This window comes from Lytechinus variegatus, chromosome 4 (assembly GCF_018143015.1).
Source record: "Lytechinus variegatus isolate NC3 chromosome 4, Lvar_3.0, whole genome shotgun sequence".
In the NCBI taxonomy this organism is placed as follows: Eukaryota; Metazoa; Echinodermata; class Echinoidea; order Temnopleuroida; family Toxopneustidae; genus Lytechinus; species Lytechinus variegatus.
In genome coordinates this window covers 33668196-33684574 of record NC_054743.1, presented here as the reverse complement: position 1 = coordinate 33684574, position 16379 = coordinate 33668196, and the positions used below count along the sequence as shown (strand labels likewise).

Below are 16379 nucleotides of genomic sequence, written 5' to 3'. Positions count from 1 at the left end.
GGGTGAAAGAGGAAGAGGAAAAAAGGAAGATGAAGAAAAAGAGAAAGAAGAAAGTAAGAGAACAATGGTTACCTTTGTAGATTCTGCCCAATCCTCTGAAGTCCATCTGATCAGAGCAGTTGAAGACCACAACGTACTTGCCCAAGGCCTTTCCCATGTCTTTGGTTGTCTCGGTCTTACCCGTACCAGCAGGACCGGCAGGGGCACCACCCATACTCATACCCAGGGCTTGGGCTAGAGTGATGTAACATCTAGGTACGGGAGACAGAAGAAACATATATCTCATATTATATTTCAGGATAGTGGTTAGGAATATCTTAAAAATAGGCAACGAACATATATATAAAATTATATTGCACGATGATGGACTGGAATATCTTACAAATAGTCAATAAATATATTTAGAGTTATATTTCAACTTTTTGGCTTCAAATATCTCACACAAATAGTCAGCAATTCCCTGCTTCCATTTTGCAATTTGACTTCAATTTACAATAGTAAAATATGGAAGGTTCATAAAGGGAGATGGAAAAACAACACCACTACTTGCTCATGAGTATATACATGAGCATAGATTATATCTTTACCAAGATGGTTTAACTTTGTCTCAACATGTGTAAAAGACACCACCATAAAAATACTGCCTTGGCCTGCAGTTTTAGTAACCAAGAATTTAAGTTGAATATTAGATTTTTTTTCCTCAAATACACGTAACTAAATTTGGTATCTCTACATTATAAGCAAAGAAAAGATTAAAGGAGAAATATTTTGATTTGTCCCTCCTACTGTGATGCTATACCTACCTGTCAGTAAGTGGAGTGATCACCAATCTGTCTGTACACCCCACAGGTTCATTCATGTAGGCAAAATCTACATCAGTGATGGAGATGATGCAGGCATCGGTGTCTTCGTTGAAGTAGAATCGAGATTGCTTCAGCCATTCAAAGTCATTGACGGACTTGATGTGCATTCGCACCTATCAAATGCAAGAAAAATTGTTGTGCTTAGGAACAATTCTTTGTAATGAGATGTGCAAGTTTAAATCTTGCATTATTCTGATTGAAAAATATTACAATTGGAAGGATTACTCAAAGAAAAAGGGATGGGAGAAAATCACATTGCCAAAAGAAAGAATTGTGTCTGATAAGCTTTTGGCAAAGGAATGAATGGAAGTTAAAGTACCTCTACTGTGTCAATAAACTAAAAGGTAAGAGATAGGTTAGGTTAATTTGAGAATGTTACCTTCCCTCAACAGAAGCCTCATTATCTCACTTGGCCCCACACTTGTCATGCAAGCCAGGGTCCCTTATTAACATCCTGGTCAGAGCAGCATGATTTTCACACATTATTTTTTGACATAGTAATTACATATACCTTTGTGTTTACAAGTTTTAGAACCACTTTAGATTCCATCTTTTCAATTCAATTCATTTATTAGGTAAAAATCACATGAGTAGATATATACATTGTAAAATGTGAGGATCAAACACCCTAGGAAAGCCAGAGGCTTGAAAAGTTCTTGTCCTCTTGTCCTGTTCTTGTCCTCTTCATTGCAGTCCTTGCTTTACAAATTAATCATTCACTTATAGGTACTTTTTTCAACACGCTAGAGTATTTTTAATCTCATGATTAGGAAAATTGCCTATGATACTATGGTCATTCAAGATAAATATTTGAAAGCAATGCTTCATAGTTTGCCAAAAAGAGTGAATTCATATCTTGGGCATCACTTCCTCAATGTTTGCCTCAGCTCAACTGCTAACATTACAAATGTAAAGGACAAACTTTGACTTACCAGGTCATCAAAGATATCTCTCTGATGGACGTGGATGGTGACGAGAGTCTCAAACTTGGTTCTTTCGTACTTGGTGAGTTCTTGTGTGGTCATGTCGATCAGCATGTTCAGCATGTCAAGGAAGTACTGGTTGGTCGTCGCCATGATCTGGACAGGGAAGAAAATGAAAATCGTCAGATCAGCATCTCTTGAAAATAGCAATTTCATAAATTCTGAGAAGCACAAACACTGGAGATGGGCAACACCGAGAAGTTACTGTGGGACTGGGACCGTGTGTTGTTATTGCTTTGAAAAAGACCCATAACCTGGGAAGCATTTCATCTGACAAGTCCAGGGGTCCATTGCAGAAAGAGTTGCATATATACGCAAGTCAAAACATCAATCGCAAGTCCCAAATGCGTGCTGTTGATTGGTTGAAAATCAAGTTACGCATGATTTTTAGAGTTGCGATTGATTGCAACTCTTTCTGCAACGGGCCCCTGTTTTATTTGACATTTACCATTATACCATGCTTCACAGCTAATCAAAATCAATGAAAGTTGTCAGATAACGAAGGCTGATGAAACACTCCCCTAGCAAGAATGCCATGTTTATTTTGCTAATATCTTAATAAAACATTTTCTAATAGCATAATTGGCAAAAAATTTATTCAAACATAGAAACACTTGGGAGGTAATTTTATCGGATTCTGTTCCAACTTATTGTGAGATCATTATCACAACTTGCGAATTGTGCCGAGACGTACCTTTCTATCAGAGCGAGCATTCTTGAGGGCCTCTTCACTGTCCCTGGTCCAGATCATCTGAATACCAAGCAGACCAACCTGGGCTGCGTAGGTATTCTCGTACTCTATCAGGTTAAAGTTCTCCTTGTCCTGGAGAGCGATGTACGACGTCCTGATGACAGTGTGGATGGACTTCTTCACCGTCTTCAGCAAATCTCCTAACCACACCTCGACATTACCCTAAATGGAAATTAGAAACAAACAATATCAATCACATGGTCAAGTCTGCATTGGTGTTCTAATACTCTGTCCCCTTGTCATGGAGATCAATGTACAAAGTCCTGATGACAGTGTGGATGGACTTCTTCACTGTCTTCAGCAAATCTCCTAACCACACCTCAACAGAAATAAGAAACAAACAATATCAATAATCTAATCAGGTCTGCATTGGCGTTCAGGTGCCATTGCCAACTTTTCGTTGAATCAAATGCGTGCATGTGGGACCTGCGCTTGATGTATTTTTTTGGGGGGATTGCTTTTCAAAGTGACTGTTTCTGCAACGGGCCACTAATAATCTGGTCAAAGTTCTTCTTGAATAATGCGATCGATCGCAATCATTTTTGGGGTCCCAAATCAACCTTATGTCTTAAAATTAATTGATATTGTACTTAATTCAACAAGGAGAGTAAACCACAATGCTACACCTAAAATTAATCTATTAATTAATGTATAACATTGTAAAACTTTACAATCGAATGTATACATTTGCTTTCAACATCCCCACATCTTGGTCTACTTTTATAGAAATAAATCTTTAGGATGTCATCCTGACTAGACTCTTACTTACCTGAGCATTGACTGGGGTTACCAGGTCAATCTTCTCTTTCTCTCTGGAGCTGATGGCGAGGATCTGATCGTAATTCTTCTCGTGGAAATCGACCGTCTTCACGTTGTCAAACAGACCTTCAAGATGAGCCTATAATCAATATCAAATCAAATCAAGGAAATCAATCATTATTATATATTCATGAACATGGGCCCCGTCTTACAAATAGTTGTGATTGATCCGATCAACAGCAAAGTCAACTCACATAATACATGCTTGTTCAAAAAATTTCTAGATATGAATGTATACCCATAAATTCATTGATTTCTTGACAATTTGGTGTGTTGTCCTTTGTTTACAAACGACATTTTGCAAATTTCCTGTGGAAAAAATTATGACACTAGTGGACTTCCATAGAGTTACAATTCATCTTTGTAAGATCGGGCCCAGGTTTTTGATATGGTGTGGAGAATAACCTCCTCCTCCAGAATGACTGATATATTAGTAATTCCCTCTGAATGAGTTCAATTATTTGCACTTGAAATGTAAAAGAAACACAGACTACAGGAGCTATAGTGGACTGATGAAAGATGGTTCAATAAAAAAATATTGAACTATCTAATGAGTTTCTTCCATATACATTTTTTATATAATAGTTTTACTACATGATATGCAGGTGCCTAAAAGGAGAAGTACATGGTGTTCTTTGCACTTTGTGTCAACTCTAGAGCACAAGATCTATCAATAATTTTGCAGAAAAGTAAATCTAGTACACTAATTATGTCAATTACAGAAAAAAAAATACAAATATGTAAATAAATAAACAACATCATTTAAATAAAGACATACATAAGAAAAAAAATATGTACATTAAGAGTGGGTCTTTTGTACTGTGTGAAAAATTTTCATAGGGACACAATAACAAGATACAGCTTCACATCTGTGATAAGTGACAACTATTTGTCTGTTTGTGAAACTTAAATAGAAGAAGGACATTTTCTATGGGAGATTTGTAGTTAAAGCACCAATCACAAGAGAGGACAACAATAGTGTGCTATCTGATCAACTCTCACCCAGTTTGGCTGCAAGTCCAAAATGTATATAACATAATAAAAAGCAACAAAAAAATAATAACTTCAATAACAAGTTTTACTTTCATACATTATAGTGCAAGATATTATGTAATGCATGCAATACACTAAAAAAGTAAGAATATCTATCAAGAATTATCCTAAATTAGCCATATATGGGCGATACAAATAAAATAATCAACCTCTATGCACATCTGAGCCCCTTTTTTCGATTCTTATTTCACCAAATGAACTACTCCAGCCATTATACTTGAGAATGTTACAACTTTCATGTGACACAGAACAAAGGCAGATCACTTCATGAATGCCCTGCATATAGCAGAGTTGCCAAGAGTTGCCAATATTAATGAGATGTGTTCTACTGTAAATTTAGTGTTTACTTCCCGATTGAGTGACCGAGCGAAAAGTTGTTGTAAATATGTTTTGTCTCGTGACAAAACATTTGGTTCAGCAATTTGGTCACTCACATTGTAATTTCTTATAACGGTTGGCATCTCTGATATAGGGCTCGATGTACATACTATATGGAATTGCCAATATACAAACAGTTCCAACTGGGTAAGTATGATCACAGACATTTGGTTTATTTGTCAGTACCATTCTAATTTTGTCTACTGAAGCTTGGGGAGTATAAAGCACATGCCTTGGAAAATCTTATACAAAAGACTGTGATGTATCTACAATGATGTAATCAATTCTTTTAAAAGAACTGCATTTTGATATTTTTTACTCAACTTAAATCTATCTATCCTTCACATATCAGTCTAACCATTTGCATGCATCATAATTTGGGGCCAGTGACAAAAAACTTAGCAATTGATCTAAAGTTGGTTTGTATGTGTGATTTCACATAATGATCAATGCAATCAAGAATACAAATCAGCCCTGTGATTAATCACAACGTATTGTGTCACAGGGCCCTGTTCATCATAAGTTGAATAGTTTGAAGAGAAACACTCACCTGGATGGTATGGGAGTCGGAAGCCTGACCAAGGATCTCAAGAAGGGCGGGATCGGACACGAAGAAGAACCGGGGGAAGACCAGACGCTTCTTCTCCAGGTAGCCAGTCAGGGACTTCTGACAGATCTCCAGCTGCTCCAGGAGATGGGGCAGGAGCTGGGAGAGGGTGTCGTCTCCCACGCAGCACCCGACCACGTTGGTGTTCTCATGGGCACGCTGCATGATCTTCACCCAGGACTTGTCGATGTTACTGAACCTCTTTGCTTCCTGGAAGGCAAGAAGAAACAGGTAGCGGAAAATGGAAGGATGATTCTTGGACAAAACGCGGAGTGCTTTCATAACAAACAAATGGGCAATTAAAAATATAATCAATTTTTTTGGATGTCAGCCCCCCCCCCTCCTCATCATATCAATCCATGAACTGCTCAAGCCATGAAGATATCAGAGTATTACAACTTTCATATGAACAAGAAGAAAATCAATACAAAATTATTTGAGATGGTTGCACGTGTAGGTCAGTCGTACATTTTCATGGAATGCCAAGATAGGATCCTTCATAGATGTGTCAGATGGATTTCCAAGACATCCATTTTTGGTTTCATTTTATAATTCTTGTTTAAAACAAGCATTTTGTTATAATATGGAAAAACAAGGAGTCACAAGTAATGGATAAATTTGTAAGTTATGAGTAGCTTTATGAAACGACCCCCAGGTCAGATCAGGCCAGGGAAGCATTGCACGATATAGCCAGTAATTTATAATTGTTATAAACTATCAAAATCCTCGCATCCTACATGTATTGGCTCAGAGAAAATAAGTCAGTGTAAATAACTGACAAAGGCTTTATGAAACACGGCCCAGGAAATGACCATCATTACTAACCTGTGGCAGCTGCTTGGCGATGTCACCACCCACAAACACAGCTTCCAGGTAGACCCAGAGGTTCTGCACCTGCATCCAATTCTCAATGATCTCTGTGGTGTTGGACAGGCGCTGGACCCACTTCTGGATCTCGGGCTTGAATGGGGCATTGTACCTGGGAAGGTAAATAGTACAATATCACATAATTGTAACCTATAGATGAGTGGTAGCATGGATTGCAGCAGTGAGTAAAGACCTTGAGTGAGCTTGAAAGCGGTGGTGACAATAGTGATGATGATGATGATAAGATGATGATGATTGATGATGATGATAATGATGATAATAATGGTGTTGATGGTGATGAATGATGATGATGAAGATAAAGATGACGATGGTGATGGTGATGATAATGATGATGATGATGATAGTGATAGTGATGATTAGTCATGACAGTAATCACGTTGATGATGGAGGCAATGAGGGCAATGATGATGTGACGGTGATGATGATGGTCAATGTCATGATGATGATGATGATGATGATGATAGTGATCGTAACAGAAATTTGGCAACATATGCCAATTCGTCAATAACATACAATGTACAATCTTGTCAAACATCTACAAGAAGACAATTTACCTAACAAATTACTGTATTACATTTGGTTGTTTAATTTTCATGGTTGTATCAAGATCATGTTATCATAATGTAGTAATTGCTGGAGTTATATTTTTATTTTTGTAAATTAAATCCTTGAATAGGGAAGATATGAATACTACCAACCTGTTGCTCATGAGAGACGCTAAGACCATGAGACTGTCTTCCATCATGGAGATGATCTCACCGGTAGTATCACCCTTCAGCATGAGCTCACCACGGGTCTTGAAGCTACCGAATTGGAAGTCCTGGACACTCCACTCAGCAACAACCTGCTTCAGCTTGGCTTCGATGTCTTTCTCCTTCACAGCTGAGATACAGATATCCTGAGGAAAAGGAAGGCATTAAGAAATGGCCATATTAAGGATTTTGTGTTAATTTCTAATGTTATGAGGCTTACAAAGATCCTTCTCAAGGAATGTCCACATTATCATTTATTTGAGTCGGCCTTTTCCCCTCTTGTCAAGGGTTACGGACTCTGGCTGATGATGATACACTCTCAACCGCTTCTGTCTGAAGCATCTTCCTTGTTCACCAACCGTACTGATTTCCTTTACTCACACTTGCATTTCACCTGGGTCAAGAGTGGCAATTATTGATTCATGCCTTTGAGTAAGTCAATGGTCTGACATGCATCCAACCTTGTGATTCAAAATCCAATGGCATCATTTAACCCACTGGAGACTGAAAGATTTGCTACAACATGCTTTACATAGACTCCAGCCCATATTTATAAGGGCTCAGCCACCAACGTGTTAATACCAAATATTTTCCAGTATGTATCTCACCTCAATGTCTTCCTTGTTTGGGAGGAGGGGTGCTGTCATGATGTTGCGCAAAAGGAATGTATCCGACTCCACATCGAAGGTATGGGCGGTGAGGTTCGCGATGCGATCCCAGTGGCGGGTCATCATCGCCTTGTTGGCCATCATCTCAAGGAGGGGACAGCACTCGCTGAAGTCATCGATCTTCTTCTTCAAATCCATGAAGGCCTGCCATTCCTTCAGGGCCTTGGGCAACTTACGGCATCTGCCAAAATTGACAGAGAAAATTAGATTGTAATTCAGGCATGCATATACCAAATACATAATACTTGTCTCTGACATAGCAGCATGGTAATAACAGAATAATATGAACATAGATTTACATGACTACCATCTTTTCTCATTCTACAAGGCTACTCTGTTGTAACTCACAGGATCTAGGAAATTTCATGTCAGCATTCAACTCCTGAGTGTATAATCATAAGTGTAGATTAAGTTTGTGCCAAAGAACAGAACTCTAAACCTGCACCTTTTAACACATGGTCTAATTGCATACCACAGCACAAGACCATATCACCCACTGGATCTAAGACCTTGTTTTTATCTTATAAAAATACTTTCAAGTTTGTTATTTAAAATCCTCTTTTTTAAACTGGTCTTCCAATGATTACTTAAATTTACAGAATACAACATAAAGCCTAAATTATATCAAATATTTTAAGTATACCTCAACCTAATCGTAGACCTGAAACTTAAGCATGAGAACATACTTGTTTTGGAAGTCTTGCAACTCTCCGTTGATCTTCTCAATGTCCACATCAACCCAAGGGATATCATAGTATCCGTTGACCTTCTCAATGACAGCGTTGTAGAGGCCATAGAGCTTCTGGAGAAGGTTGAACTCTTTCTTGATCCGCTGCAAGTCAGGGTACTCGGTGACAGGCAGCCCGAAGAGCTCTTCACCACCAGAGTAGGTGATGTACTTGGCCCAGAGTTCGTCAAAGCGGGCTTGGAAGAGCTGGAGGCGGTCGCTGGCTTCCCTGGGTGCAATACCTTGGACCATGGGACCCCTGACAGGTTAGGGTATCAAAGGAAAGAAAAGCGCGTTTAAGATATTGATGATGACTTTGACATTGAAAGAATATCTTTAGGAGTGATCACAATTACTATATGATCATTAAGAGTAACTATTTTCATTTCCATGTACACTGTATCAGATATTAAAAAGAAAGACAGTCCCATGCATGTTGATGAAAATGTTATAATCTGATTACAAACATTAACCACATATTTTCATCACTTTCTTTCACTTGGAATCACAAAATGCCATAACCAAGCTAAGGTACAAAATATCACTGAATTTTAGGTTAAATATTGACAGAACCTCCAAATTTTCTGCTGAATCGTCGGCATTTTCCAGAGAAATGACCCATCTGACCTCTACTGGAAGAGGTCATGATATTGACATTTGTGATAGTTCACCAGTACATTACTGGAGGTCCGAATCCATATATATGACAATACTGAATCTTACTTCTCTGTATATTCTTCTACGAAGAGAGTGGCATCCTGTTGGAAGACTGTTACACCACTCAGTAGGTCACCCTTGAACTCGGGCTGGATGGTCACCAAGTGATCAGCTACTTGGATGAACTAAAGAAGTACACAAATAACAATACAAATGATTAAATAAAAAGTTGATGTTTACAGGTTGCTGCATCCACATTATACAGACAGAGTTTAGGATAACATGTGGAAATGTAAACGAATAAATTCTTTATTATTTTTGATGGAGGGAACTGTGAAGCGCTTTGTAACTACAGCAAGAAGGCATTATACCAAATGGATAGGATGAGATTGAGACCAAGGGTTATCTGGCTCCTTTTTCAAAAAACTGTGCAACACTTTGATAAACACAAACAGTTAGGTTTTTGATGAAGGTTGTTTTAGAGATTTTTTGTTTTCAAATGGACGCTGTGCTCAGTTATAAAACTGACTTGAAAATTTCACCAGAATCAAATGTAAAGGAGAAGGTCCTGTTAGATCAAAATTTGACTTGCAAACTCTGCTAGAGATAACTATTGTGAAGATTACCATATCAGAGGCAAAGTTACAATTAATGGCAAATTTTAATTAGCTCCTAGATCTGGGTTTGAAACAAGTTGAGAACTGGCAATAGGGATTACCTGTGCGGTCAAGTTCTTCCAGTTGTAGGACAGACTGTCCACTTTCTCAGCATTGCCATCCGAGAAGATCAGCTCATACTTATTGAGCAGAGCATAGGACTCCTCTATGGGCGAGATGGTCATGTCGATACGGATCTCTGATTCCCTGATCTCAGTCAACGCTGCCATCGCTGCACGGACATCATCAAGATCCTTGATGGGGCGAGACAGACGCTTCTGGAGATCCTCAATGAAGTCAAAGATCTCCTCCATGTCAGCGGAAGCCTTGGAGTTGAGGGCTCGACCGAATGCAACCTTCCATGCCTTGGTTTCAGCAACGAGGGCAGTCTTGAGACGCTCCGTAAGGCAGATGACGGAGCCGACCCTGTAGCTGGCTGGAATCTCCTCAATCTTGATCTCAAATCCCTGTATGACAAAGATGACATTATCATCAAAGATCACTCAATACATAGTGAGCTTGTCTATCACCATATATGTTCCCCTTTTAAAATAAATAAGTTAACAAGAGACATCTTACAGGAACTTTTTTTAATATGCCTATTTTTTTTTCAAACATGAAACTTAATGTTCAATTTATCAAAGGCCTGTTTGGCCTACACAACACAAAGCTGTGAAGTTTTTACTTATATGGCTTATTGCAATGCTCACTTTGTACATAGCATGTAAAAATAACTCCCAACAACCAGTTGCTACGCTGCTCCATATATACATCCCAATTATTATGCTAGTTTTAATGTTGACATAATGTACAACAGTAAAATAACTAATATTACAAATATGCTCAAAGCAACCTACATGTATTTTCTTAGAGACTACGAGTGTCTACTAACAAATCATTTTTTGTACTTGATAATGGAAGTTGCAACAAAGAAAGTTCCAATGTTCCTATTATATCCTGAAGATTAAGAATGATGAGTTATTTACCTGATAGTATCTCATCTGTGATTCAATCTCAGACATAAGTGGTTTGGTGTCCATGAACTCCTTGACCTTCTCGGCCGGATCCTGTATGTAAAGCAGAAAGACATTCAATGATCAAAGGCAAGGTACATCTAGGTCTACAACAATGATATTTTGGTCTACAAGAGTTGTTGAACTTCTCAGAAAATCTTCAAATTTTATTGGGGGCAAAATAACAATGAACTATTGACTCTGAACAGCACACACAAAAATACCATTATGACATTGGTTTCAACTTACACCATAGACTAAACTCTTTTAGTCAGTTTTGGTCAGTTCATTTAGCGAATGATCGTTAATCTTTGTGTTACGGAACCCTGATTGTATACACATTAGTTTTAGACCAAATGGGAAAAAAAAGACACAGTGGCATTAGACCAACCAGCAATTTAGCTTGAGTAGTACAGGTAAAGTAGCAAACCCGGTTGATTACTAGGGTGGAAGTATATTCGGTGAGAATATTCAAGTATTAGTGGGATATAATTATGATGAACTTTTGACTCTTAAAAACAGACAAACATATCACATTGGCATTGGTTAACACTAACCTCAGTCCAGAGTTCAGCAAAGTGAGTGAACTCATTGAGAATGTCTTGACACTCGATCTTGAAGTTACCCACTATGTTGTTGAGAGCAATGACGACCTTCAGGACGTCCTTGTGCTCCGCAATGACCTTGTGAAGAGGCTTCTGGGTAATGGCCAGCAGAGTGACCTTCTCGGCATCCTTGTCATCTTTAGATTCCTCGAGTTCCTGTGAGATTGAAACATGATAAATATTGAGAATATATTACAACTTAGGTAATTCATATGATGCAATTTTGACATGGCAAGAATGTGAGTTTTAATATTTTGGTTAAAAAATGCATGCAACAAAATTTAAGGAATTAAAATTAAAATTTGTATCTTACATTTAGAATGAGAAGCTTTCTACATACATGTTTACAAGAAAAGAGCTGATTATATTTTCCTAGGACCAGTATTCAAGTTTTTCTTGGATACCAGTAACCTTTAAAAAAACGTTCAGATTGGATAACATTGCAACAGACATCAACTTGATCAATTATCATACATGTAACATCTCATTTTCTTATTCAATTACTGAATATATAATATGCTTTGCCACGTTTCTTTTTTTGTCTCTGCTTTGACATTAACGCAATTACTGAATAGTTCGAGAATAGTAAGATTTGCCTTTCTTTGTTTTCTTTCAGAATATATCGAGCAATCAGAGTACATGCTGCACTTTCCAATCAGATTATACTGCCAGCACTCAATTCATTTTTGCTCAATCGATGATTGCATATTGATGATTGAATATACATGTATGAATAGATATCTGTCCATCTGTATTTCGAAAGAAAATTCATAACAAACCCCAAGCAGTATTAAGCCAAAATATTCAGTCTGTATATAAGTGATTATAATTAAAAGGAACTCACAATAAATGCTCTTCAAAACCCATCTATTATGGTAAAATGGTTACTTTAAAGTTGACATTTGACTGGTTTCCATTCAATTTTAACAATTTCATTATTTCTATTCTATTTCATATTTTCTATTGCATAAACAAATATTTCAAATAGATTTTTATTTCATTCTATTCATGTCCACATTATTATTTTCTACAGTTTTCCTACATTTAAGAACACCTTTGTTAATTCACTGAAACTATTTTATCATTGTTTTATTCAAATAATTTATATTCATATGAATATTAAGTATTTGAAAAGATAACTACAAAGTTTAGACCTACATGTATATGGAATAACTATTCCCAAAACATCCTGTTAAAATTCCTGTGAATGTTTTTGAGCTATGTACATGTAGCTGGAAATTCATAGACACATTAATGTCCTCAACCATATACATAATGCTATATACCGTTAAACACATGAAATTAACATGAAATATTTTTTAAGTGATGGGTGGATATAGCAGATTATCACGATATCTTGCTACATGGTTTATGCAGCCTCCCATTCTGAGAAAGCGCACATCCGTGTATAGTGCAGATATAGGCTTGTTGAGTGCTATATCTCTGTGAATGGCAGTGGTGAATTGCGGTATGACGAATATATATAATGGTTAATTGTGAACATGATGCGCCAATTAGTGAAGATTAAATGAAACAAGCCAATTCTGTCATACACATCATAAAGCATCACATGGGCTGGAATAGTTTCAACGTTGTACTGCGAAAAGATAATGTGATTTGGAAATGTAACAGCTTTATCGGGGCCCTGAGTTCATATACATGTACATCTTATAGATTTCTATCTTGGGCACTAACATCTCCATGAATGAAGAGGGACATTCTGGGTGAAAAAAGAATAAAATTGCATTGATGATCTGAGCCCCGTAACACAAACATTAGAGATTAATCGCTAATTAAATTGGCCTGAAAAGACCATCGTTGCATGCGAATTTGCTCTGACTGTCTAGTAACCAATCAGAACAGTTCTTTCATATTAGCGATCAATCGCTAACCTTTGTGTTACATGGCCCTGGCCTTGGATTAATTTACGCCCTGTTGATGAACAGAGATAAGAGACAAAAAGAGTAAATCTGCACAAATAGATTTGAAAAAATCATTTCAACAAGCAGAATTATACAGAGCATTCTAATAGGCCCTAATATGTTTTGACTTTTGAGATCTAATAGTTTTGTTTAAATAATAGTTTAAAGACGAAAGAATAATGTACTGATGAAATTTTATATTATACATGTATAATTGTATATATATGTCAAACTTTTTCACTTATCATGATGTATTTCTGTTGATATGTAATGATGAATTCAATAAAGATTATTCAATCCTGCTCATCATAAAAGCATAGCCAGAGTATATATATCAATCATTCCAAAGTTAATCGCTCAAGCATGGTTTAGATTACGAGTTCTCAATTAGTGTTGTTGATGTGCCACATTTGCTACCAGAAACATTGCGTCACTACTGCGTCCCAACACACAAGAATCAGTGTGAGGTCCACAGCTGGCTTAAGAGTACCTGTTGGGGGTCAAGGAGCCTCCCACAGCTTTTGAAAATGTGGCATTTTATTTGACCCAGACAACTTTCATCAATGCAAAACATACACAAAAATTTAGCAAAACTTGTGAACGCAATTTGAACAAATTATTTACTTTTGGCTTGCAAACAATGCTTTGCAATGCCTGATGCTCCGAAAGTAGCATGCACGCTGCTAGCTGAGAACCCGTGGTTTAGAGGCAGCCATATGTCCTTGTTATACAAATGGAACAAGCTGAAAGATAATAGCTTTACGTTTTCCTTTTTGCTTACCCCTCCTCTATACGTGCCCATCAAATTCAGCTGTCTCTACATTGAGAATCATACAATACAATCACAAATGCTTGTTTACTAGCAATCAATTATTTACAATTTCCCTCCGACCATTATTACCACTTTCCGAAGTTAGTCGTTCTTTTTTTTGTCAAGAGCCATAAAGAAAATGATGATGAGGTTGATGTTTTCACAGCTAAATGGACATGGGTTGAATGAGAATGTAAGAAATCTATGAATCAAACAGATACTAGTAGATGTAAGTAATGAAATCCTGAAATTGATGTTCATGACATGATGTAAATGAAAAGAATATATTGTATGCGATCAAGTATTGATGATATGAAAATTGAAATGAACAAATGATTCATCCAGGGAAAATAAATCAAATAAAGACATGAAGAAATCTGGGAGCAGTTGCAGAAATCTTTTTTTTTTTTATAAATATGAAATCAATAAAAAGTCCTAAATTTTTCCTTCTGATTGTTTGATTTGCATTTGATTTTTATTGGAACATTTTCTACAACAGACACCCGGTGAATCATTTTTATTATTATTTTGAAGGGTGAAAAACCCAGAATGTTGGACTATATTCACTCTGAAATATTGTTGAGATTGTTGACTTCTTTAAAAATCTTTATGACGAGCTTTACTTTTAGAGGTTTATGTACAACTTTTTGTATAAAGTGAGTGGGAGATTCTAACTATCTTATTCTAACTATTACAAGACCCTTTTATCATATCTTAAATCAACATTTTACAGTCATGTAATCTGTACAAGCATTTAGAATATATTCCTTAGTATTACTAAGAAGAGTTTTTAGGAAAATATCAAGTCGTCATTCTTCCCTTGATGGGAGGGCAGTCATAGACCTCGCTCAGCTGCAATATGGCAGAATCACAACTCACACCCAACCCTCTGCAAAAAACAACAACACCAACATGTACAACTACAGTACATTTTATGATGTCCAACACATATACCTCCACCACCACCTCCAAATTCACAACCTGACATAAATGTACTAATTTACAATCATCTGGACAATGTTGAAGACATTTGAAAACAACGCTGAATCAATGAAGGAATGGATGGATGGTATGATGTCATAATAATGAAGACCCCTGCACAGTTTAACATTAACAGGTCTACTTTCAAATTAAACCCTGTGCATGAAAGATAATTTGCTCCATCATACATGTATGTGTGCATAAACCTCTCCATCAATCCATTTGGAAACAATTGCTTTTACAAATAAAGTATAATAAATTTAGAAGTATAGATGTACAATTAGTTAAAACTGGAACAAGTCTTCTAGGCATTGTCAAAAGGGCACATTTTTTTCATTGTTATTTTTAGGGTTTGCAGAGGACACCTAAATTAAGAAAATGCCCTTTTTTTCAAATGATTGAGCAATTGTTCTCTTGCTTCAATTTTGAATATGCCAAAGTGCAGATAACTCAACTGAATTTATAATTTCCATAAATTTCACATAAGGTTCAGAGTATAAAATACACATCTCTCAAGGAACTGGAATCAAGAATTGGATTTCACATCACAGCAATATTACCGAGTGCCCCTGTAAATATATTTTGGAAAGAAGAGCAACATGGAGTGTGATAAATTAGAGGGTGTTAACGAAGATGAATCACTGGTCAGGTGGTAGAGAAAGAAATTAAGGATAAATGGGGTGCATCAGTTCTGTTTTAGTCCGAATACGTCACCTTTCTTTCCCCCAGCATAGCCTTTTGAGTTGGTGAATGTGACATCAGATATATAAAAGGAAGTTTGGATGAATGAATGAATGTAAAGTTAAATTATAGGAAAAAGAGATTGGATATGGAACTCTACCTTCAACTAGAAAAGAAAAGGTAGCAAAGACAGGGAAATGGAAAGAGAGAAACATGCATTGCCCATGATGAAGGATATGAAATGTCATAGGATGATATGCAATTCAATAAACCTTTTAGTACCAGGTAGCAACTATTCTCTTTATAACTCAAAATGCACAGAAAAATAGGTTAATTAAAAAAAAACAATTCAATTTCTCTGTGTTTGCGAAATGTTGTAGTGAGTCAAATAATGCCATCTGGTATTGTTTCACCAATGCCCGAGTAAGGAAAATTTTCACAAAATATTCATCATTCATCAAATAACTGATACTGGAATCTTGTTGCGTGAAAAATGGTGAGACATTTCCCATAAAATATGAAATAAAATAGTGTTTGCATCATGCATAATATACGATCATTCTG

The 16379-nt window shown here is 36.7% G+C and overlaps 1 protein-coding gene across 5 annotated transcripts in view; it reads right to left on the bottom strand.

Annotated features, from left to right (window-relative positions):
* The window catches only part of LOC121413891 (dynein heavy chain 5, axonemal-like), a 76412-nt gene that overhangs the window by 40669 nt on the left and 19364 nt on the right, over window positions 1–16379 (bottom strand). For 3 of the 5 annotated variants that reach the window (XM_041606878.1, XM_041606875.1, XM_041606879.1), the window contains 15 exons: window positions 14124–14159; window positions 11373–11576; window positions 10789–10869; window positions 9865–10269; window positions 9213–9331; window positions 8449–8748; window positions 7703–7943; window positions 7041–7240; window positions 6280–6433; window positions 5398–5664; window positions 3367–3495; window positions 2541–2759; window positions 1796–1942; window positions 804–976; window positions 73–251 (listed from right to left, as the gene is read on the bottom strand). In XM_041606878.1, the coding sequence (XP_041462812.1) occupies window positions 73–251; window positions 804–976; window positions 1796–1942; window positions 2541–2759; window positions 3367–3495; window positions 5398–5664; window positions 6280–6433; window positions 7041–7240; window positions 7703–7943; window positions 8449–8748; window positions 9213–9331; window positions 9865–10269; window positions 10789–10869; window positions 11373–11576; window positions 14124–14159 (2854 nt within the window). Of the gene's footprint in view, window positions 1–72; window positions 252–803; window positions 977–1795; window positions 1943–2540; window positions 2760–3366; window positions 3496–5397; window positions 5665–6279; window positions 6434–7040; window positions 7241–7702; window positions 7944–8448; window positions 8749–9212; window positions 9332–9864; window positions 10270–10788; window positions 10870–11372; window positions 11577–14123; window positions 14160–15848; window positions 15870–16379 lie in introns of all 5 variants that reach the window. The other 2 variants (XM_041606876.1, XM_041606877.1) reach the window with 2 other exon arrangements.